Source organism: Polypterus senegalus, chromosome 4 (genome assembly GCF_016835505.1).
Source record: "Polypterus senegalus isolate Bchr_013 chromosome 4, ASM1683550v1, whole genome shotgun sequence".
NCBI classification, from domain to species: domain Eukaryota; kingdom Metazoa; phylum Chordata; class Cladistia; order Polypteriformes; family Polypteridae; genus Polypterus; species Polypterus senegalus.
Window position 1 is genome coordinate 236,289,281 of NC_053157.1, and position 25,150 is coordinate 236,314,430.

At 42.5% G+C, this 25,150-nt stretch overlaps 1 protein-coding gene across 1 annotated transcript in view; it reads left to right on the plus strand.

Moving 5' to 3' along the window:
• The window catches only part of LOC120528910 (zinc finger protein 347-like), a 66,734-nt gene that overhangs the window by 9,568 nt on the left and 32,016 nt on the right, over positions 1 to 25,150 (plus strand). Inside the window, exons 2-4 of the mRNA XM_039752986.1 lie at positions 9,820 to 10,346; positions 14,552 to 15,963; positions 22,302 to 22,511. Coding sequence (XP_039608920.1) covers positions 9,932 to 10,346; positions 14,552 to 15,963; positions 22,302 to 22,511 — 2,037 coding nt within the window. The 5' untranslated portion in view covers positions 9,820 to 9,931. The remainder of the gene's footprint in view (positions 1 to 9,819; positions 10,347 to 14,551; positions 15,964 to 22,301; positions 22,512 to 25,150) is intronic.

Here is a 25,150-nt window from a genome sequence, read left to right on the forward strand (position 1 = left end):
CGGCCGAGCCTTGAGTTTCCATGGGAACCCTTATCATCTCCTTACTTTCCTATCACTGGCCCCCTCGTGGTATTTCTATTTTTCTATTTTGTTCCCATTTTCTCTAACTGGCCAAGGCTTCAATTCCATATATATGGTTTTCCTCTCATCATTTTCTTTCTTAAACCTTCCAAACTTTTTATAATAGTGAACTGAAGGACTTAACATGCACACGTACCGGTCCCGGTACATAACGACGATTTTACGACGTCACAATCATATCACAGCCATGTGTGCATGCCCCTCTGTCATGGACCTCGACATACTACACATCAAATGAAAATTCAGAGTCTCGTCTTTCCGATGATATAAACCATTTTGACACACAACAACCACAGCACTGACACTAAATCCTTTTTTACAGAGAAGTAAATACTTTTTAAGATCTGACTTTTCCTACCTTTGAAGGCTCTCTGCAAGTCAAACATCAATATTTCCGAGCAATATTGATCTCATTCTGTCCGTAAGGCTCCCGGGAATAAAGTCCAGTAAAATGATTAGGTCCAAAACACACGATAGATCCTCAAAGGGACAAAAACTCCAGAAAACGTTTCTTAACTCGAGACTAGCTCGACTAGCTTGGTCATATCAGATGTAATTTGTTTCTGTCGGCAATAACCATGCTAAAGCATGTTACACGGAAGTGTTAGCTTCTGATCGACACCTAAGTTGGCCAATTATGAGGGGTCTGGGGGGTGACTGGCACCTCGTATAGCCAACGAGTGTCAGAGACAGCTGAACGATGACGCACAACTCCAAACCCTGGTAGAATCTACCAGTTTGATTGGACGCTGTGAGTGTCACTCCAAACTTACAGCCAATGAGCAGCTGAGCACGTCGATATGTAACTTGCCATGCCAACTTGTAAACAAAACCGATCGGAGCTGCGCGAAGCTGGCATTCGTGCCAGTCTGCAGTCTGCGTGGTTGTTTATTGTGATTTCACCAAGTTTTTTCGCATTTTAAATATGGATAAAAGTACAGATAAACGTAAATACACTCTCGATTAAATAATAGATGCATGTACGCGCCGTGACAGTTATCGATCGACCAGGAGACGTCTAATGGCAGAGAGCGACATGTGCCACGCCCTTGTGCTTTCTGCCTGCTAACGATTGCTACAATCAGTGGCACGTGGAAAAACGCTGAGCTGTATTGTAACAGTTTGTAACAAAATGTATATAGTTTGTGTGCATTTTATTAAAAAAAAGTAAAAATAAAATATATATATATATATATATATATATATATATATATATAAATATATATATATAAATATTTTTTTGGCCCATAAGACTTGTATTGACTATTTTTACATAGAAATGTGTATTTTTTATTGTTTTTATTATTTTTATAACTAATAGAGTGACACTGTATGTAGATATAGATTCCTTTAGGTGTGAGCTTTCAGTCGAGCCCTCATTGATATCTGTGGGTTGAAGCATTCAAAAGTTATTACACTTTTTCCATACGTTCCAAAATGTGGATAATGGTCCCTCTAAAAAGCCCCTGGGCATGCCCACATAAAAACTGGTGTAAAAATGTCATTTTGACTGGTATTCTTTTCAAATTTGAAATGTGAGTAGTCAACAAGTTATTCTGTTGGTACATAGTGTGTTTCTGTCCCCACCTACCTACTGCAGCTTTATTTTCCTTTATTTTCACAAAAAAACTTAGGCGAGAACAAAAAAATTCATTTTTCCTGTGAGCTCTAATGTGCATAACTTTTGATCAGTCACACCTACAGTGATTCTGACTACTAAGGGTGAAACTAGAGAATGTGACCTTTACAAAGAGACCAAACATGTGTTTATACTCCAGATAGTTCAATAACAGCAATGATTCTAATTTGGAGAGGTCGAATTACAAGCGATTTAGCAAAAATGACCCCGCTTTTAATTAAAAAGAAGTATAGTATGTGCTTTCATTTAATCATTGCTTGGCATGCTTGATTTGTCTTGATTTCTACACTAAAGTTAATTGCTAATATATTCTTCTAGTATTTTTGCTAATGCCTGAATTTACTAAGGTTTTCTCTTCATGCATTGTGTCAGCGTGACCCTGCTTACGGCAAAAGCCTTTTTGTTGCCTTTCTGCTGATTCGTCAGCCCAGCTGGTTTTCGATACGCGCCTTTCAGAGGCATCTTCTCTGTGTTATCGCTTGCTAGCCTTGAATCGCTGGTCTTCTCAAACTCTTATCCTGTCCAAAGCTGGTCTCGGTGCGTCAATTTGCTGTTCTTTTCTTACTCTGGAAATTTTACTGTAAGCCTAAAAAATAATGCAATATAACTGATTTTTTTAGTTAACTATTTGCTCGACCTATCTTATTTGCTTAACATTCTAATCTATGCGTAATCTTAATGTTTTAGAAGATTTTAATTACTTTTTTTTATGGCTCTTTGCTATTCTTTATGTTAATATAACATTTTTCCTTCTACACTGCTTGGTGTCACACGTTCACTTACTGAAGGTGAGCTGTTATCCAGGACTCAGAATTCCTCACCCAGGACTGCTGAATTTGAGTGATTTTCTGAAACGAGCCATCTCACACACACACACACACACACACACACACACACGCACCCTAAAAAAACAAATTCTGGGGTCACGAGGACTTGTGAATTACTCGGTCAATGGAGAAGGGAAAAATCTCTCTGCCGTATAGTAAAGCACTAAAGTCTGTGTGTCCCGTCCGTCTGAGTGCTCAGCCTGGCCTGTCTCGCGAGGAGTAGCCACGGCAGGGGAGGCTCTCCAAAGACCCTCCGCGTGCCTCAGCAAAAAAAGAGTGAAAGCAGGCAGGAGGAGGTGATCAGGGCGCCTCGAAGATAATGGAAGAGTCTAAGACGCAGGCGTTGCAAGGACGAGCTCGAGAGAGGACGCGCCGGTCAGGAGATGTTCAGACGCACACGCGGATACCGATGAAAGGCGCTGAAGGTACAAGAGTAGGGCGAGAGATTGCAAACGTTTCTAAAATTGTTCTATTGCCTGTCTTCATAAGCTCATCATCATTATCATCATCATCATCATCATCGGTCTGCTGCTCATGCGAGTATCACTACGTGATGGTGCTTGTGCAGGCGAGAACGATCTTCCGCCACGCAACCCGGTCCTGGGCCGCCTTTTCGATCTCTGTCACAGTCCTTCTCTCGTTGCAGATAGAATTGGAGATGTACTGGGCATATGTGAGCGCGGGCCTTGCCTAGTTGTACTGGTGGGACGTACAATGCATATTTCCTGATTAATTCATCTGGTTGGGCGACCCATGTCAGTTGACGCTCTAGGACTGTAGTTGATAGTGGTTGTCGTTCGACACGATTTCCGAGACAGGTATGTGATCGATTCGCTCGATGTTGAGGATTACTCGATAGCAGTTGGTTGCGAAACTGTCGAGAGTGTTTTTGAGCTGGTTTGTTATGATCCGAGCTTCGCTGCCGTATTGGAGTATGCTTAGACAGGAGGCTTTAAACGGGGGCACTTTGAGGCGTATGGGGATGTTGTTGGCTTGCCAGATGCTTTTTACTTTCCAAAAGGCGCCTGTATTATCGTGGTATTTCCCTCCACTTGCCCTTTTACCTGTTTCCTCAAAGGTAAATGTTCTCGTCAAGTTCGTTCTCGGGTTGGTCTACTGTTGCACTTTAAGATGAACACACACACACAGACCCTAACCACAACAGTGCTCCATGAATGACACACACACGCTGATTAACCCTTAGCACTTTAAACCACACAAGTGCTATAGGAATAACAGCCTGTCATTCAGCACTTCAAGAGACTTACTTATTATCGGCACGAACAACAATACGATGTTTTAGTGATATCTCAGACCTAAATATTACTTTTGGTCTACAAGAATACATTTAAACATACAAAGACTCAGCACTCTTGACTATAGGCCATTCATCAGCCAAGAATACCTTCTTTATCGTATCTGTCCCTTCTGTTGAGTATAGCGCTCTTCACTCTCAGCCATATAAACCTCGCAGCACAGAAATAATGGCAGAAATCCGGCTGTCACCAGGTGCTCAAAGAAATCTAACTTATTACTTCAATCACTCTAGACATTAAGACAAAGCATTAAAAGTTAAAAACAGCATGGTATTTATTACAAGAATAATAATAATACCACAAGAACAAAGAATACTAGAAAACAGGTAGTGATAGGAAAGTCTGAATATATATAGTCTTTAGAAAAAGCTTACGAAAAAGTTACAGATGACAAGGATGAATGTCCCAGGGAGGCGTTTGATTTAGCAATCAATGTTCATGATGCCTTTCTGACGACCAGGGCCGTCTTCGTCCGTTCCTCTTCTTCTTCTCCCTTTGCTTCTCTTTCTTCTCCCTTTGCTTCTCTCTTCTTCTTTCCAAACCAATGCATATTTATTATGAAATGTCAAGCCTTGGTTTCACAACACATGCACCTGATTGGCTGGCTGTCCAAATGATTGATGAATTAATTCACAGTCCGTTTTCCCACACAACAAAACCTTTGATGTACTCGGAGGCATCAGTAGTTCTTCCTGTCCCAGGCTATAAAGCAAATTGTTGTTCCAGATGTCCATCCGTCAATAGCCTGAGGTATCAGCTCAGCATCCTTTCCCAGGCTATAAAACCAAATTAGCACGAAGCTATGAACAAGTGTTATAAAAGTAAGGTGTAAGGGAAGAAAACCTGCTTTAATTTGTTAATTTCATCTGTTGTCTTATCTTGAACAAAATATAATGGAAACCAAAATGTACAGATTTTATACACCATAACAGCGCCCAATGCTTGTCCTTTACGTATCTCGACGTCATTCGACGTAGTGGCTACCATCGAACCGAGATATTTGAAATCGCTCACTATTTCGATGTACTCGTTACTAAGAACAAGTGGAAGTTGAGGGCCGAAATCAGCATTTACTATCATCTGTTTCTAAGCCAACTACTTGCCCTTCATTGCTGACGCGTTCAAGTTGTCGTTGGGCTTTTTCGCGACTGCCTTCAAGCAGTCCGATGTCATCGGCAAAATCCAAATCGTTGATTTTCTGTTCGAGGCGAGGACGAGTAACAAAACCATAGTCTCCTGCTGACTTACGCAATGACGGAATCGATGACGATAATGAAAACGTCGCCTTGGAGTACTCCGGTTCTAGTCGTAAACTTGCTTGAGAGGTGATTGTCTACAAGCACTTTGCTGGTTGAATCAATATAGAGAGTTTGAATTGCGTTGACTGCTTTCTCTTGGAGGCCGTAGTGGCGAAGAATTGCAAACATAAATGTTCGTTTGACCGAATCAAAAGCTTTTCTAGAGTCGCCGAAAGAAGATTTTTGCTAGCTGCACCTTCGAATAAGCGGCGGAGGATGTGGATTTGTTGAGTGCAACTGCGCCCTTTGCGAAAAACCAACTTGATTGGGACGTAATAGAGTGTCGACTTCAGATTGAATTCGATTGAGTAGCATAACGTTGTACACTTGGCATTAATGATATGCCTCGATAGTTTGTCATAAGTTGTAGGTTGCCTTTTTTTAGGTATAGGAACTACGATGTTAGTAGTCCATTGCTTCGGCGCCGTGTTGTTTTCGTAAACATATCGGCAAATCGTGAGTAGCTTTGTACGAATGAAATCGCCACCTTCTTTAAGAACTTCAGGCGAGAACGCATAGTCAATACCAGGGGATTTGTGCTCCTTCAGTTGGTCAACAGCAGCAGCATCAAATTCAGCCCGCGAAAAGTTGTTGGTCTCGATCGGGAGGTCCCTGGCGGCTGGACTTGGGAGTGTGTCGGTGGCTGAGGGGAGGTTTCCATTTGGAAGATTCTCGAAGTACTTGGTCCATTCTTCGAGTAATTCACCTTGAGAGCTAGGCATTGATCCGTCTAGCTTTTTGACAGTTGCGTGCTCCTTTTCTCCTTTGCCACTGCGGCTAATTTCTAATAAAGTACAACGAAACAGCCAAGTGCAAACCCTCAGAAAACTGTCGAGAGTCCCGTTAATCTGGCGGCCGATTTGCAATGACCAAAATTCTGCAGTGTGTGAAACGTTTGAGTAGACGTCTCCTTTTTGTGACCCGAGACAGTTGGACTGAAGGGCAGTGGACTTAAACGAGTCCGGTGAAGTGAAAACTCAACTCTACTCCATTAGCTGAACATACCGCACATCAAACAAAACGGCTTACCGTATATACTCGCGTGTAAGTCATAAAAAAGGTCATGAAATCCGCCCCCGACTCGTACGCCCGTTCTTCTTGCCTCCTCTAATTTCACACCAGTTTCTCAGACGCATCAAATTTTGTCGCAGCAGTGCGGTCACCAATTTCTCACGCCACTTCAACGACTTTTTCATATTTTCTTCTGATCGAACGCTCCATCGTAGATAAGGGATGCTCTTACGATAAAGGTGTATGAGGGTGTGAGATACAAAAAACACAAAGCAGTCGCTTCGGAATAGTTTGGGTATTACCGTGTGGTCATGTAGGCACGATAGAGAGACGGAGAGAGAGGAGTACACGCTGATACATCGCTTTGCCGCACCCACGTAGAGTAAAGAGGCCGTGTGCTCCACGGTTACTCTCTCAGGTGGGCGTTAGCATATCATAATCTCTTGGACCAATAGCATGAGCTTTCCGCATTCGACTTATACGACCGACATTATAAAATACCCGAAATTATACGGTAAAATCAAGTCCTGACTTATCCGCGAGTATGTATACGGTATTTGCAAACATGGCTTTGATAAGTTTGTAGACAATCAGTTGGTAAAAGAAGAAATGTGTAATGGGGGGATTACGAGTAATGGCCTTCATGTTACAAATTGGGAATGGGGGCACAGGAAAAGAATAGGTTGAGAATGTTTGGACTAGATGGCCAAATTGGTCGGCTTGTGGGGGCTCGCACTGGTATAGCATGTTGCCACAGCCACCACACGACGAAACAGCTTGGGATCCTGGTTGGAAAACCCAAAGGCAGACACGCGGTCCACTCCCATCCTCCAGAAATGACCCTCTGTCTGTCGCAGCCAGGCGTTACGTGGGTGTCTCCTCGGCCTCAGCAATGATGGTTCTGTGAGCCAGAAATGACCCTCTATCTGCCGCTGCCAGGCATCACATGGGCATCCCCACGGCCTGGTCCAGCCACTGGAGCCCTCAACAAGTGGGATCGCCCTCGGGTAATCGCTCCACACGGCCGTAGTGCCATAACTGACTCCCCATCACAATGCAGGTCATGTGCCTCATTCGGGACTCCGTGAGCAACACAAAGTCAAACCAGCATGACCCGAGGATTCTCTGAAGAGACACACGTGAAGGAGTCCAGTCTTCATCTCAGGTCCATGTCTCACAAACAGGAAGCATCAGGACTCTAAAGGCTTGGACCTTATGCCACACACTCCTTTCCAGCGACCTCATGAACCCCCATGCTCTCACAATCCATCTACTGACTTCATAGGAAGAATGTCACTGCCAAGGTAAGTAAACCTCTCAATGAGGTCGACACTCTCTCTTCAGACAGGCACACTGCTGATGGCCGTGCCCAAGAGGTCATTAAAGGCCTGGCTCTTGAGACGAGTTTGTTATAAAAAAGACTTCTGTGGTATTCATTTGTCTTCTGTGTCACGCTGTCCTGTTCTTCATCCTTTGAGTGTCTCTGAATTGTGTGGCCATTACGGAGCTTACAAGGTCGAGTTCTTTATTTTTCGCCTTATACAATTTCTTGTATTAGGAAATTGTTCGTTTTCGCATACCTCTTGGGGTCTGAGCGCAGGAGCAATTGAAGGTTTAGGGTCTTGCTCAAGGGCCCAGCAGAGTAGGATCTCTTTTGGCAGTGACGGGGATTGGAACCGGCCGCCTTCTGGATACCAACACAGATCCTTCGCCTCAGAGCCACCACTCCGCTCCAAATGTTTAGTTCGGGTTTGAGCTCAACACTTTCTGTTTCGGTTCAATTTCATTTGTGATGTTGCTTTTATGTGCGTTTTCTTTTTCTCTCCTGTTACATTCTTTCTGCTCACTTTTGTGTGGTTGTACCAAACAGGTTTGGGGTAGGGGGCACAGAGCTGTCACAGCACAGCGGTACCTGATTGGCATGGAGAGGGTCATGAGGGACCACAGCCCGGGTGTGGCAGAAGTGCTGCCAAAAGTAGGTCAACGAGTACCTGGAGCACTTATCAAAAATGATCCAGCATCCATTACTCCAGAAGCCAGAGTCGGGTGGGAGAAGATGAAGCTTGCCAGATGGAGTGGAGGAAGAGAGAGGGAAAGAAGCGAAGGACAAAGGAAGAAAGAGAATTGCATGCACCCTGGTCGTATTTAACTGTGCCATACAGGTGGGAGACAGGGAAGGCGTTTCCCACAAGGAAAAAAAAATAAGAGTGTGCTTACCTTTCTGTCCCACATCTGTGGGTGTTGGTGTGCCTCCTGGTGGTCCGCACAATTTAAGTCAAATTCAGGTTTTGTTTTTGTTATATTTTTACTAGACTTGAGTGCCACCAGTATGAAATGATTAAAAATAAAAAAGCCGTTTTTAAAAAAAAAAATAAAATAAAACTTTCCCCGCTTTTCCCGTGTCTTTGCTTTGTCTCAGTCAGTTCAAGTTGGTTATCCTGCCAAGTCCATTTTTCTCCTCTGCTGAGATCTTCTTTGGCTATCACAGAAAGTTCACAGCGTTTTAGGTCCATCCATCCATCCCTCCATCCTCTTCCGCTTATCCGAGGTCGGGTCGCGGGGGCAGCAGCTTAAGCAGAGAGGCCCAGACTTCACTCTCCCCGGCCACTTCCTCCAGCTCTTCCGGGAGAATCCCAAGGCGTTCCCAGGCCGGTCGGGAGACATTGTCCCTCCAGCGTGTCCTGGGTCTTCCCCGGGGCCTCCTCCCGGTTGGACGTGCCCGGAACACCTCACCAGGGAGGCGTCCAGGAGGCATCCTGCAGCGAGCCACCTCATCTGAGCCTCTCCGGAGGAGCGGTCTGACTCTGAGCTTCTCACCCTATCTTTAAGGGAAAGCCCAGACACCCCTGCGGAGGAAACTCATTTCAGCTGCTTGTATTCAGCGATCTCGTTCTTTTGGTCACTACCCATAGCTCATGACCATAGGTGAGGGTAGGAGCGTAGATCAACTGGTAAATTGAGAGCTTTGCCTTACAGCTCAGCTCCTTTTTCACCACGACAGACTGATGCAGAGCCCACATCACTGTGGACGCCGCACCGATCCGCCTGTCGATCTCACGCTCCATTCTTCCCTCACTCGTGAACAAGACCCCGAGATACTTGAACTCCTCCACTTGGGGCAGGATCTCTCCCCCAACCCTGAGAGGGCACTCCACCCTTTTCCGGCTGAGGACCATGCTCTCGGATTTGGAGGTGCTGATTCTCATCCCAGCCGCCACACTCAGCTGCGAACCGATTCAGAGAGCTGAAGATCACGGCCTGATGAAGCAAACAGGACAACATCATCTGCAAAAAGCAGTGACCCAATCCTGAGTCCACCAAACCGGACCCCTTCAACACCCTGGCTGCGCCTAGAACTTCTGTCCATAAAAGTTATGAACAGAATCGGTGACAAAGGGTAGCCCTCTCACTGGAAACGGGTTTGACTTACTGCCAACAATGCGGACCAAGCTCTGACACCGGTCAGGGGGTCCGGTACCCCATACTCCGGGAGCACCCCCCACAGGATTCCCCGATGAGCGTTTTAGGTCCATTGTAAAAATGTAGTTAATAGTTTTCTGTGTGTGTGTTTAAAAACTGGACGTTACCTCTCACACGATATGCTTGTGTCTATGAAGTAATTCTCTCTCTCTCTCTTATTTTGACAGGTAACAAAGAGCCTCATCCCCAGATTACCAGGCCCATGCAGTGAAGTGTCTAACAGCCTCCAGGCAGGCCATTAAAAAAGTGCATCTTGGGGGAGAGAAGAGGTCTACAAAAATGATGGCCTCGGATAACGGCACGAATCAAAGAATGACACCCATTAAACAAGAGGACAGCGACTGGGGCTCGCCAGATGATTTGTGTTCGAAGGGGGAGACTTGTGAAGGAAAGATTTCCATTTTTAAGGATGAGGAGTGCCACGCGGAGACGGGTGAAATGAAAGCTGAGGATTCTGGAAGTTTCTCAGGGAGTCTTGAACTGCAGCCCCTCGAAACGGGAAGTGATGTCAAGCAAGAGTTTTTTGTAGGCTCGCAATCCATTTTACAGCATTGGGTTACTAATACGGGACAACTGGCCGCTACCCAGCAGAATTCAGTGGACCCGAAATCGGAGTTTTCTAAGTTGGAGGAGAAAGCCAATGAAGGACGTGGGAGAGAAGAAGAGCAGAAGCCACCTGGGAGTGTTGGAATAAGTAAGTAATGAGACTAAATATATACAGTGGGTACGGAAAGTATTCAGACCCCCTTCAATCTTTCACTCTTTGTTATATTGCAGCCATTTGCTAAAATTATTTAAATTATTTTTTTTCCTCATTAATGTACACACAGCACCCCATATTGACGGACACAAAAAATAATTTTTGAAATTGTTACAGATTTACTAAAAAAGAAAAACTGAAATATCGCATGGTCCTAAGTATTCAGCCCCTTTGCTGTGACACTCGTATATTTAACTCCGGTGCTTTCCATTTCTTCTGCTCATCCTTGAGATCTCCTTCATTTGAGTCCAGCTGTGTTTGATTCTACTGACTGGACTTGATTAGCAAAGCCACACACCTGTCTGTCTATATAAGACCTTACAGCTCAGAATGCACGTCAGAGCAAATGAGAATCAGGAGGTCAAAGGAACTGCCTGAAGAGCTCAGAGACAGAATTGTGGCAAGGCACAGATCTGGCCAAGGTTACACAAAAATTTCTGCTGCACTTAAGGTTCCCAAGAGCACAGTGGCCTCCATAATCCTTAAATGGGAGACGTTTGGGATGACCAGAGCACTTCCTAGAGCTGGCCGTCCAGCCAAGCTGAGCTACCGGGGGAGAAGAGCCTTGGTGAGAGAGGTAAAGGAGAACCCAAAGATCACTTTGGCTGAGCTCCAGAGATGTAGTCAGGAGATGGGAGAAAGTTGTAGAAAGTCAACCATCACTGCAGCCCTCCACCAGTCAGGGCTTTATGGCAGAGTGGCCTGTCGGACGCCTCTCCTCAATGCAAGACACATGACAGCCCGCATGGAGTTTGCTAAAAGACACCTGAAGGACTCTGAGATGGTGATGAGACCAAGATAGAACTTTTTGGCCTTAATTCTAAGCGGTATGTGTGGAGACAACCAGGCACTGCTCATCACTTGTCCAATACAGTCTCCACAGTGAAGCATGGTGGTGGCAGCATCATGCTGTGGGGGTGTTTTTCAGCTGCAGGGACAGGACGACTGGTTGCAATCGAGGGAAAGATGAATGCAGCCAAGTACAGGGATATCCTGGACAAAAACCTTCTCCAGAGTGCTAAGGACCTCAGACTGGGCCAAAGGTTTACCTTCCAACAAGACAATGACCCTAAGCACACAGCTAAAATAACGAAGGAGTGGCTTCACAACAACTCTGTGACTGTTCTTGAATGGCCCAGCCAGAGCTCTGACTTAAACCCAATGGAGCATCTCTGGAGAGACCTAAAGATGGCTGTCCACCAACGTTTACCATCCAACCTGACAGAACTGGAGAGGATCTGCAAGGAGGAATGGCAGAGGATCCCCAAATCCAGGCGTGAAAAACTTGTTGCATCTTTCCCAAGAAGACTCCTGGCTGTATGAGCTCAAAAGGGGGCTTCTACTAAATACTGAGCAAAGGGGCTGAATACTTAGGACCAGGTGATAGTTCAGTTTGTCATTTTTAATAAATCTGCAACAATTTCAAAAATTCTGTTTTTTTTGTCTGTCAATATGGGGTGCAGTGTGTACATTAATGAGGAATTTAAATGATTTTAGCAAATAGCTGCAATATAACAAAGAGTGAAAAATTGAAGGGGGTCTGAATACTTTCCATACCCCCACTGTAAAACAAGAACCAGAGTTTCCTGGGGATGACTTGTGCAGACATACAGAGAACATGTGAAGTCCATACAGTTTGAACCCTGCGTCAGCAGAGGCAGCCAAACTGACCTGTCATATTCCAGTTGCTGTTGGTCAGCTGACCGCCGTCACACACACATACACCCTAAACCCCCCAATGGTTTCTTCACAAAGCACTGAGTTGGAGCCTAAAGTGTATATGCTAAGCACTGGGCCTTACTAATGTAAGACAATGTATAGCTATACTTACTTTTTTACTTCGAGATAGGTTTTTAAAACATCTCTTCTTTTTGTTTATTTCATAAATAAACTGTAGAAGACCCAAGTGTCTGTCCCAGATTGCTATTACTGTATATCAGGGGTGTCGAACTCCAGTCCCGGAGGGCCGCAGTGGCTGCAGGTTTTCATTCTTCCCACCTTCTTCATTAGTAACCCATTTTTGCTGCTGATTACTTCTTTTAATTAACTTGACTGGCCCTTTAGTTGTTTGTTTTTCCTTAATTAGCAGCCAGACAATAACGAGACACAAAACGAGTCACCACATGACCAGCTCACCTGTGCCCATCACACAACATCTGAATATAAAGAAAGGCGAAGGTCTCAGTAAGGCTGATCTCTCAGGTCACCAAAACCTTTTGACGGAAAAAAAAACCCAGAAAATCAACAGTTCTGGAAATGTCTGATGTGGCAGAATGAGAGCAGCAACAGGCGATGGAATTAAATAACGGGCTTAATTAACAGCGAGAATCAGCTTCTCATTGAGAGACTGGTTGGAGTTTGAAGCCCCAGTTTAGCTGGTCATGTGTCGGCTCGTATCACATCTCATTTCTGTTTTGCTGCGATTTAATGAAGATAAGTATCAATTCAGAGGACTGAATCCTTCTACCAGGGCTATTAAAAGGACGAGAAAGAAGTGAATTAGCTGTGAAAACTGATTAGGAATAGGGTGAGAATGAAAACCTGTAGCCACTGCCGCCCTCCAGGCTTGGAGTTTGACACCCGTGCTGTAGATTGTCTGTTCACCCAGCCCTTCTGAGGTGAGGCTGGTAAAAGACGCAGCTCTGGCACGGAGTCCATCACTGAAGACGAGATGTCTACTGCGGGGTCCTGTTAAAGATCAGGAGGATCAACACGAGGAGGAAGCTTACAAAGTGCAGCGGAAATATCAAATAGTCAGGGTGTGATAGTGCCCAGAGGACACGGAGGAGCTTAAGCCTCAGTTAAGCTGAATGCTCGTGGCAGACACGGTTCATTAACTCCTCTCATCAGAATCCCATTCATCCATTGTCTTGACCTGGGGTCACAGGCAGATATAACCCTGAGAATAGATGCCAGTCCACTGCAAGGCAACTGGCACACACACATCCACACTCAGTCACACCCGATGGTGATTAGCACAGCTTACACAACTGTTGGGTTATGAGAGGAAGATGGAAGAACTTGACAGACAAGAGGTGAACAGGCAGGCAACAACAACCTTTATTTCTATAGCACATTTTCATACAAATAATGGAGTTCAAAGTGCTTTACATGATGAAGAAAGAGAAAAAAACACAAAACTCATTAACATAGAATAACAGTAAGGTCCGATGGCCAGGGAGGACAGAAAAAACAAAAAATAAATAAAATCTGTAGGGGGTCCAGACCATGAGACCACCTGACCAGCCCCCCTCTAGGCATTCTACCTGACATCAATGACCTCAATCAGTCCTCATGGTATTCAGGGTTCTCATGGAAGGACTTGATGATGACGGTCATGTGGACCTCTGGCCTTTAATCCATCAATGTAAGGACATCACGGTGCTTTGATCAGGTGGTGGTGCAGATCACAGAAAACCGGAAAAAGAACAGAAGAGAGAGTAGGGGTTAGTCTGGATTTTGGAGCCATGGATAGTAATGGTAATTAATTGAATATACAGAGCATCAGGATTAAACCAAGATGAAGCTCTGAGAAAGCTACGTTAAAGTAATGAGTTTTTAGCAGTTTTTTTTAAAGTGCTTGGCGAATTTCTATCAGTCAGTAATTCCAGATTTTAGGTGCATAACAGCAGAAGGCCGCCCGCCTCACCACTTCTTTAAGTTTTGCTCTTGGAATTCTAAGCAGACACTCATTTGAAGATCTGAGGTTACGATTTGGAATATAAGGTGTCAGACATTCCGATATATAAGATGGAGCGAGATTATTTAAGGCTTAATAAACCATAAGCAGTATTTTAAAGTCAATTCTGAATGACACAGGTAACCAGTGTAGTGACATCAAAACTGGAGAAATGTGTTCGGATTTTCTTTTCCTAGTTAGGATTCTAGCAGCTGCATTCTGCACTCGTTGCAAACGATTTATGTCTTTTTTTGGGTGGTCCTGAGAGGAGTGCGTTACAGTAATCTAGTCGACTGAAAACAAACGTGTGAATTAATTTCTCAGCATCTGTAAAGTCCACGTTCCCAGGGGACAGAGCAGAAATGGAACTGGAGGGGTGAGGCAGCAGCACTAAACCAGTAGGACAAATATATCTTTTTAAATATAATATGTATAAAAAAATGAACTGTTTGCATTTCAGATTTCCAGGAGACCAGCAGCTTCTCCCCATCTTCATTTGGTCAGACAACACATCATTGCAGCCTGCAACAGAAACACGAGCAGGAGATGAAGAAATCATCAAGAGGATCCGAGAATTTGATAGCAGCCTCTTTACCGTGCAGTTCTCTTCCTGCTGCCAAACTGACACAGACAGAAGCCATCGACAGTGACCAGCAAGCAGTACATAATGCACACCAACAAGCCCTGCATACCAACGAGAAGAATAGAAAAACATTTGCAAACAACTCTGACTCTGATAAATCGATTCATACAGTTCAAAAGCCACATGTCTGCTCTGAATGTGGCAAAGTATTTTCACACAGAAACAGTCTACACAGACATAAAAAAATTCACTCTGGAGAAAAGCCCCACTGCTGCCCAGAGTGTGGCAAACGATTCCCTCGAAACAGCGCTCTTCAGCGGCACACACGCGTTCATACTGGAGAGAAGCCATTTGGCTGTGCCGAATGTGGCAAAAGATTTTCAGATAACAGCAGCCTTCAAAATCATACAAAAATTCACACTGGAGAAAAACCTTATTGCTGTCCTGAATGTGGTAAAGAATTCTCAGTTTTAAATACTTTTCATATCCACTTGAGAATTCACAGCGGAGAGAAGCCTTATTGTTGCAGTGAATGTGGCAAACGGTTCATACGAGGAAGCGGCCTACGGAGCCACATCAGAATTCACACTGGAGTGAAACCTCACTGTTGTTCAGAATGTGGCAAACGATTCTCTCATGGTAGCACACTTCTGAGGCATATACGCATTCACACTAGAGAAAAGCCACATGTCTGTCCTCAGTGCGGTAAAGGATTCACTGACAGTCGCAATCTTCAGAGGCACACACAAATTCACACTGGAGAAAAGCCGTATGTCTGTTCTGAATGTGGTAAAGGATTCCCTGACAGCCGCAATCTCCGGCAGCATGCACGAATTCACACTACGGCAAAGCCATACTGCTGTTCTGAATGTGGTAAAGGATTCTCAGTTTTAAGTACTTTTCATATCCACTTGAGAATTCATAGTGGAGAGAAGCCTTATGGTTGCAATGAATGTGGCAAACGATTCATACGAGAAAGTGGCCTACAGAGTCACATCAGAATTCACACTGGAGAGAAACCTCACTGTTGTTCAGAGTGCGGCAAACGATTCTCTCATGCTAGCACACTTCAGAGGCACACACGCATTCACACTGGCGAAAAGCCCTATGTGTGTTCTGAATGTGGTAAACGATTCAATGACATTGGCAATCTTCGGCAACACACTCGAATTCACACTACGGCAAAGCCGTATTGCTGTTCTGTATGCAGTAAACGATTCACTAATAGTAGTGCTCTTCAGAGCCACACACGGTTTCACACTAGAGAGAAAAAAAAACATATAGCTGTTTAGAAGGTGGCAGATAATGTGCTAGTCCTTGCAGTCTCTAAACGCACATGCAGTTTCATACTGGAGAAAGGCCATTTTCTTATTCTGAGTGTGACAAATAATTCTTTGACTGTGGTGGTGTTAGGCAGCACACAAATTCATATTGGACAGAAGCGATATTTGCTGTCCTGAATCTGGTAAACGATTTTGACAAAGAAGCAGCCTTAACTACCACTTAAACATTGACACTAGAGAAAAGAATCAAACACAGACATTGTGGTGGGGTGCACGTGTGACATTAATTCTTGTCCAGACTATAAACAAAACATAATCCTTTGTATAGAAACCAGTCCTCAAGAGATTCCCCGTGACAGTCCTGAATATGACAATCAACACTCATAAACAAAAAAAGGCCATCTGAGCCACCCAAGAATCCATGCTGATGATAATCTGTATTACCATGCTAAATGTGTCAAGTGATTTTCTGACCGCAATGGTTTCTGAAGAGATCACAGTGAAGAAAAGCCTCACTATAGAATGAGGTAAACGATTCCCACAAATTAGCACAGTCACACAAGAATTGACAATATCATACAGTACAAGGAAAAACAAAAAGCTGATGCTTTATGATTTACTCTGGACAATCTTACATTTGTGTCCACGTGCTTGGGTAATACTAAGGGGGTCTGAAAAAGTATACTACAACCCAAAATGGGAGCCTTTGTCCCAATAAAAATTCTGCTAACATGCATTGCGTAGTAAGAACCGCAATGCAGCTGTCAAATTATTTTTGTTACTTTTAGATAAGAGATCTGGAGGAGTTGGCAACACTTACATGTCCGAGGACTATTGAGCATGAACTCAGGACATCAAGTCATGAACGGGATTCTTAAAGTAAAGCTGGGTTATGTATCAATACGATAATCCAAACTACACATAGAGAGGAAGAAAAGCAAAGTTAGAATGTTGGAATAGCCAACGTAATCCCAAGTTAGACGATGTGGCAAAACCCAAAGTGAGTATTTCATGATAGAAAACTCCCAAAATGCCCCTGGGTTGAATCTTTTCTGTGAGGATGAATGGGGCACCGCATGGTGAGACACTGAGTGATATGGAACTGGGAGAGCTGGGGGAACAGGTATTGAGTCCAGGGGGGGCAGTCACTTTGTATGTTAAATATTGCACAGTTTTCTCTAATAAAAAATGAAATAAGAATCCATTTTTTGGTTTATATTCTTATGTTTTGTTCATTTTATTGAATATCAGAATCAGAAAATCTATTGTCATTGTAACAAATACAACCAAATTAGGTGCAGTCCCTGTGGTGACAAAATATAAATAAATAAATAGTAGTTACAAAAGGATAAGAAGATACACAAACATTCAACACAAAACCTTATTTCACATGAAACTCTATTACACAAGATGTCATCTATTGCACTGCTGCATTGGAGGTAATTAGGTGGCATTCAGTGCCCTAATCAGTGGCATAGCTCAAGGGGGGGACATCTGTCCCCAGGCGCAGCATCCAGGGGGCGCCAAATTGATCTTACAAAATTTTAAAATGAAACGTTTTCCATTCTTAAATGCACTAAAAAGTACATAAAAAAATATTTACATAAATCAGTATGAGGGTATCTTTTTCCAATTTTTTTTTTTTTATCTCTTTCTGATTTCGAAGCACGTATTAGTTCTATATACCCAACAGACAATAATTTATCCCCTCCACTACTCTAACATGCTTGACTCCCACCCAGAAACACTTCTGACATTATTAAACAGGTCGCGAGACTGACATCAGGCATTAGTGTATCATTGTCTTAAGTTGTTGCAAACGCCATTTCTGTGTGCCAAGTGATTTGTGTTTATATGTTTGATAGAAAATTGATTGGGCTGCGGTGAAGTATTGCAATAGATGGCTGCGAAGGTCTAGACGTTTCCCCATCATATTTTCGTACGAATAAATTGTAAGTAATGCAGTTTTTATAAATATACTGTTGCTTTTTCAATTTGCTATATACTTTCTTTAAAATAATTTTTAAATGCGGAAAACGATTTTTTTCTTACAAAAACTAATGACGGATTTAGATTTTAAAGAACATTAGGCGGTATTATCATTTTTGGAGACTTTTGATTTATTAAATTATACAAACCCGTACAAACATTTGACTTCTAAATTACAATAAGTTAATCAGGATCTCATGCATTCTTTCATTTTTTTTTCATGTTTCAGACAACATAGTTTAAGGGATAAGTAACATATACATTTTTAATTATTATATACATATTCTTGATTTTTGTAACAAAAGATGCTGCAGCATACCGACAGCAGACATTTTGATGAACTAATCGATAAATTTGCAGCAGCAAAGGCTAGGAAAATTTCTCTTTGAAGTTAACAATTACATTTAAAGCATTATAAATCAAACTATTTTTTTCTTTATACTAACTTCATTTTCAGGTTATTATACTATTATATCCAATGTAATGTTTAAGTTTTTGCAATGTTATATTTGAATAATATTTTAGAACTTGGAACTTGCCGCGCGCTACGCTGCGTGTTGGATGACCACAGTTGAAGGACTCGATCGTAAGGACCTCTCGTCGGGTGTCTCATTCGCACGCTTTTGCGTCTTTCTATCGCGATCACGGCGTAATCTGTCTTCTCTCTCTGCAGGGGTTTCAGTTGCCTTTCGTTGTGCGGCAGAGACGCGTCATTGAGCTAATCTGTGTGAATGCTGAGTGTCCGTTTCTTGCGAGGGACTGGGACTTTTCTACGGGGCGGCTATAAAGCCAAAAGGAACGCTGAACAGGACACGGACACGGACACCGCGCTGGGCATTTATTATATAGATAATTATATTTTCGAACTACCATTGTTGTCTTAATTATTTTACTTCGGTCTATCTTTATAAATTTAGCGAAACCTTGAAAATATAGGCATAAAAGTGCTTTAAAAAATTTAAATATTTAAAAATTTAAAACTATTTAAAATAAAAAATAGGATTTTTTTTAAAAAATACTATTATTTTAAATACATTTTAAAAAAATTTCTTTCGCTTCCCCATTGCATTGTTGGCAAACAGGAGAGGGCGCAAAATCTTCAGTTGTCCCCGGGCGCTGAAAACCCTACGTCTCTGGCCCTAATAGCAATAGGGTAGAAACTGCTATTCAGTCTATTAGTCTTGATTTTGATGCTCCTATACAGTCATATGAAACAGTTTGGGACCCCCTCTTAATTCTTTGGATTTTTGTTTCTCATTGGCTGAGCTTTCAAAGTAGCAATTTCCTTTTAATATACGACATGCCTTATGGAAACAGTGGGATTTAAGCAGTGACATTAAGTTTATTGGATTAACAGAAAATATGCAATGTGCTTCAAAACCAGATTAGACAGGTGCATAAATGTGGGCACCGCAACAGAGATATGACATCAATACTCAGTTGAGCCTCCTTTTGCCTCTCGACGCTGTCCTCCTATAGCCTGTGGTGAGTGTCTGGATTCTGGATGGAGGTATTTCTGACCATTCTTCATACAAAATCTCTCCAGTTCAGGTCAATTTGATGGCTGCCGAGTACGGACAGCCTGCTTCAAATCATCCCATACATTTTTGATGTTCGATATTCAAGTCAGGGGACTCTGACGGTCATTGCAGAACATCGTACTTCTCCCTCTGCATGAATGCCTTTGTAGATTTCCAACTGTGTTTTGGGTCATTGTCTTGTTGGACTATCCAACCCCTGCATAACTTCAACTTTGTGACTGATGCCTGAACATTATCCTGAAGAATTGGTTGATATTGGGTTGAATTCATCCGACCCTCGACTTTAACAAGGGCCCCAGTCCCTGAACTGGCCACACAGCCCCACAGCATGATGGGACCTCCACCAAATTTGACAGGAGGTAGCAGGGGTTTTTCTTGGACTGCAGTGTTCTTCTTCCGCCATGCAAATCACTTTTTGTTCTGACCAAATAACTCCATTTCTGTCTCATCAGTCCAAAGCACTTTGTTCCCAAATGAATCTGGATTGTCTAAATGAGCATTTGATACCACAAGCGACTCTCTTTGTGGCGTGAGTGCAGAAAGGGCTTCTTTCTCATCACCCTGCCATACAGATGTTCTTTGTTCAAATTGCGCTGACTTGTAGAACGATGTACAGACACACCATCTGCAGCGAGATGTTCTTGCAGGTCTTTGGAGGTGATCTGTGGGTTGTCTGTAACCATTCTCACAATCCTGCCTCTTCATTTGCTGCTCCTGTATTTTTCTTGGCCTGCCAGACGTGCTGGGTTGGTTTAACAGCAACTGTGCCTGTGGCCTTCCATTTCCTGATTCCATTCCTTACACTTGAAACTGACAGTTTAAACCTCTGAGATGGCTTTTTGTAGCCTTCCCCTAAACCAGGGGACTCAACAATCTTTGTTTTCAGATCTTTTAAGAGTTGCTTTGAGGATCCCATGCTGTCTGTTACTCTTCAGAGGAGAGTCAAAGGGAAGGAAGCACAACTTGCAATGGACCAACTTAAATACCTTTGACCACTCGTGATTGGACACTCCTGTCTGTGAAGTTCAAGGCTTGATGAGCTCATCCAACCAATTTGGTGTTGTCAGTAATCAGCATTAAGCAGTGACAGCCATTCAAATCAGCACAATGACAAGGGGACCCACATTTGTGCACAGCCAGTTTTTCACATTTGGTTTAATTTCATAACTAAATACTGCGTCGCTAAAAATCTTTGTTCGGAAAACACCGCAGTGCTCAGATGTTCCTAGGAAATGAAAGACAGACCACTGGTATCTTTTTGGTTGAAAGGAGAGTCCATTATTATGCAGGCTGAGAGGGGGTCCCAAACTTTTTTATATAACTGTATCTATCATTCTGTGTATCTATCTATCTATCTATCTATCTATCTATCTATCTATCTATCTATCTATCTATCTATCTATCTATCTATCTATCTATCTATCTATCTATCTATCTATCTATCTATCTATCTATCTATCTATCTATCTATCTATCTATCTATCTATCTATCTCTGGTGCGAGACCTGATTACGACTTCAAAGCTTCTCGGTTTAAAGGCAGGAATGATCTCCTGGGATCAAGAAAAAGCTTTTGACAGAGTGGATCACCAATATCTGTTCAGAGTCCTACAAGCTTTTGGGTTTGGGTCCTCCTTCTCCAAATACATTGAAATGCTTTTCTCAAATATATTTGGCGTTCTGAAGATTAACGGTGCCCTGGCAGCCCCCTTCTCTGTCACCAAGGGTATTTGCCAGGGTTGCTCTACTCTCTGTCAATTGAGCCCCTCCTAGAGCAGCTCAGGCGTCGTCTTTCTGGTCTCAGCATCCCAGTTTGCCCCACTACTTGTTTTAAAGTCGTTGCCTACGCAGATGATGTGACTGTGTTTGTGTCTTCTTCATCTGAGGTGGACACTTTAGTCAACTGCTTAGACGTTTTTCAAAGACTGACGACAGCGAAAGTCAATTGGCTCAAGAGCAATGCTTTCTTGCTGGGTGACTGGGAACTCGCGTCTCCTCCAGCTCTTCCTGAGACCCTCCAATGGAATAAAAACGTGTTTAAGTACCTGGGGGTGTATTTAGGCACAAATGGCACCGCTGTAGACAATTGGGTGGGGTGGACAGATCTGATCCAAGCAAGGCTGAACCGTTGGAAGTGGCTTCTGAGGGACATTTCATGTAGAGGCAGGGTGTTAATCCTGAATAACTTGATGGCCTCCATGTTTTGGCACAAGCTCAGGTGTGCTGATCCACCAGTAGCTCTGATCAAATCCGTACAGACGATCATCCTTGACTTTTTTTGGGACAGTCTACACTGGGTCCAGAGAGGTGTGCTGCACCTACCAGTGGCAGAAGGAGGGCAGGGACTGATTGACGTCAGGAGTAAAATCGAGGCCTTCAGGCTCCAGACGCTGCAGAGGCTGTTCTATGGTCCAGACGGCCTGCCTTGGAGAGACCTGGCGTTTGTAATTTTACACAAAGTGAGCGAGTTAAAATTTGACAAACAGCTACTCCTCTTAGACGTCTCCAAACTAACTTTATCAGTTTTGGCAAAATTTTATCAGTCCATGTTGCTTACCTGGCATAGTAAACTTATGAGATCTCGTTTTGTTTTTGGCAATCTTCATTGTTTTTAGAGGAACCTCTGATTTGGAATAATGTGCTGAAATCTCCTCTGCTCTTCTCTTGTCACTTCACCTCAAACCTTATTAAAAGTGGAATCATGAAGATTGGCCATCTTTTAAATAACCACACTAGCACATGGCACACCGCAGCACACCTCACATCGGTCCTGGGCGTGAGGTCTGAACGTCTCGTACACCACTTTCTGTGCCAGTTTAAGGAAGCCTTGGTCAACTTAGGAGCAGGGTCACTGTGCCAGAGCGTCTCTCCAGACAATCCGATCTTCAACTCAGTAGTCACAGAGCTCGTCATCCAAGTCAAGCCCAACGTCACAGACTGCACTGACCGTCCAGGATCCATTCTGATATTTGGCAACTTAATAGACAAGCAGTTTGACACGATGGGAAAAAATGAGCTCTACCAGGTGTGTGTTAAGGTGACTTTTTATAAATTTCTTAGAGACTTGCCAGACACACGGTGGAGACAAGAACTGCATGTTGGAGTGAATGAAACTCCAGCGTGGAGAACTTTTTACAAACAACCACTGCAAAAAAGAATTGGCGACCTGCAATGGAGGATTCTTCATGGGGCTCTCACCACCAACTCCTTTTTATCGGTTATTTCACCGGGAACATCTGACTGTTGTCCGTTTTGTCAACAGCGAGAGACTGTCTTTCATCTTTTTGTTAACTGCAAACGGCTCGAACCATTTTTTACATTTCTCAAGACACTTTTGGATAGAATAGGACTGTCATTGTCAACTGTTGGCTTTATTTTTGGTATTAAGTATACTCAGAGACAGAGAAACAAGTGTGTGCTGGGAAATTATCTACTGGGCCAAGCAAAACTGTCAATCCTCAAAACCAGGAGAAACAGAGAAAAACTGAAAGACCACCGATGTGCTTGTGATGTTTAAAGTGCTGGTGAAGTGCTGATTGAAGTTGGAATTCACTTACCATCAACTCATTGGAGACATGCAGACCTTCTGTGATTTATGGGGGCTTGGGGGGGCTTTGTGCTCTGTTGAGAAGGGCAAGCTGGTGACTGGGTGGTGACTTCTTTAAATGTCCTTCAAAATATTTAAATCATGGTTGATTGAAAGCGCAGAATAGGAGACTCCTGGGGAATGCAATGCTGTGTGTATAATGGAGAGCGATGTACGGAGTAGGAGACGAGTACAGGGGGAGTGATGGTGGAGTAAACTGATTATGAATTGTGTGTTTATTATGGACAATTATTTATTATTTATGTGTGGATCAGGAGGCATGTTTAAGGGAATAGTGGGTTAATGAACAAATTATGAACTATTTATTATGGAAATTCTGTACTTTATGTGTGGAGTAGGAAGCGTGTATGGGGCAATAGTAGTGGAGTAATGCAACATATTTATTAACTGCATATGACTGCTGTGTTCATGTTTTTTGTCATTGCACAAAGTAAAGTTTAATTTTTAATTTTAAAATAATCTATTAATGTGTGGAGTGGGAGGAGTGTAAAGGGGGTGTAATGGTGGTCTTTGTGTTATAATGAATTAACATTTGATTTTCTTATTAATGTGCGGAGTAGGAGGACTGTAAAGGGGGAGTAATGGTGGTCTGATGTATGGTTCTTTTGTTTATTCTGAAATTTGGCTTTTTTGTCATTTGACTGTGTATATTTTTATATTGAGGGTTTTTTATGTTTATAATAAAGGTTGTTTAAAAAAATATATCTATCTATCTATAGCGCCTTTCATATCTATCAATTATATTCTGCCTTTCCTATCTATATGTCTATCTATCTATTATTATATACGGCCATTTTATCTATCTATCTATCTATCTATCTATAGTGCCTTTTATATCTATCAATTATATTCTGCCGTTCCTATCTATCTATCTATCTATTATTATATAGTGTCTTTCACGTCTATCTATCTATCTATTATTATATAGTGCCTTTCACATCTATCTATCTATCTATCTATCTATCTATCTATCTATCTATCTATCTATCTCTCTGCGGTAGTTTTGCAAAGGAACGGTATAGAGCAGTGTTTCCCCAACTCGGTCCTGGGGACCCCCTGTGGCTGCAGGTTTTTGTTCCAACCGGATTCTTAATCAGTGACAACACCTGATAACACTGATTTCATTTAATTAGCTGGTATTTTTTTTTCTTTTATTCGACATTGAGAAAAGCACAGCAGCATGATTTTTACATTCATAAGACATTTATAAATATTTGTGCTTTTGCTATAGATTTAAATGCTTAACTCTCTTTTGTTGATTTCATTATACTTTGCCCTTTCTCTGTGCAGTTTTTCCCCATTCGTTGTATCTTAATAATGACAATTTAAAACAAGCAGATCAGACACCCAGGCAAACAACACTGAATAATCAAAGGCTACAACTACTTTAGAGTCAGACCCACTGATTAGTAAATAATGGATTCATTAATCAATTAGAACACCTAGAAAAGTAGAATGAAAATCAAGATGAAAATACTGTTAAAAAGAAAACAAAAAACATTCATATATAACTACTTGGTACATTTTAATATTTTTTTTTCGCAAACTTAGTTTTCTAATTTCTATATTAGTTCCCTAAACACAGAACTTGGGAAATATCAGTTCACTTAATTAGCCCAGGAGTTCAATTAAAAAAAGAAGCTGGTTGGATCAAAAACCTGCAGCCACAGGGGTCCCCAGGACCGAGTTTGGGAAACACTGGTATAGAGCATATAGAGAATGACATTGTAATTCACGATAATTAGACAACATTTAGTAATAATTAGATTATTTTTTTATTTATGTCCCCTTTATTTCATAATTTTGAATCATTTATATACGCCGCGGTACGTTTGCATGCGCTAATTTATTTAATCATTGCCATTTTATGTATTTCATTATGTCACCAATGCCATTCCGTATTAGCAACAGAGGAATACGAATATTTCGTACATAATCCTCCCTCCGCCCAGTAGATGGCAGTATTTACCCGATGTTTATCGCTTGTTTTTCCTAACAACTTTCTCTCGAGTCGCTCTCTGATGACTCGTTTTGTTTCTCTTTGTTTGATTCAGCAG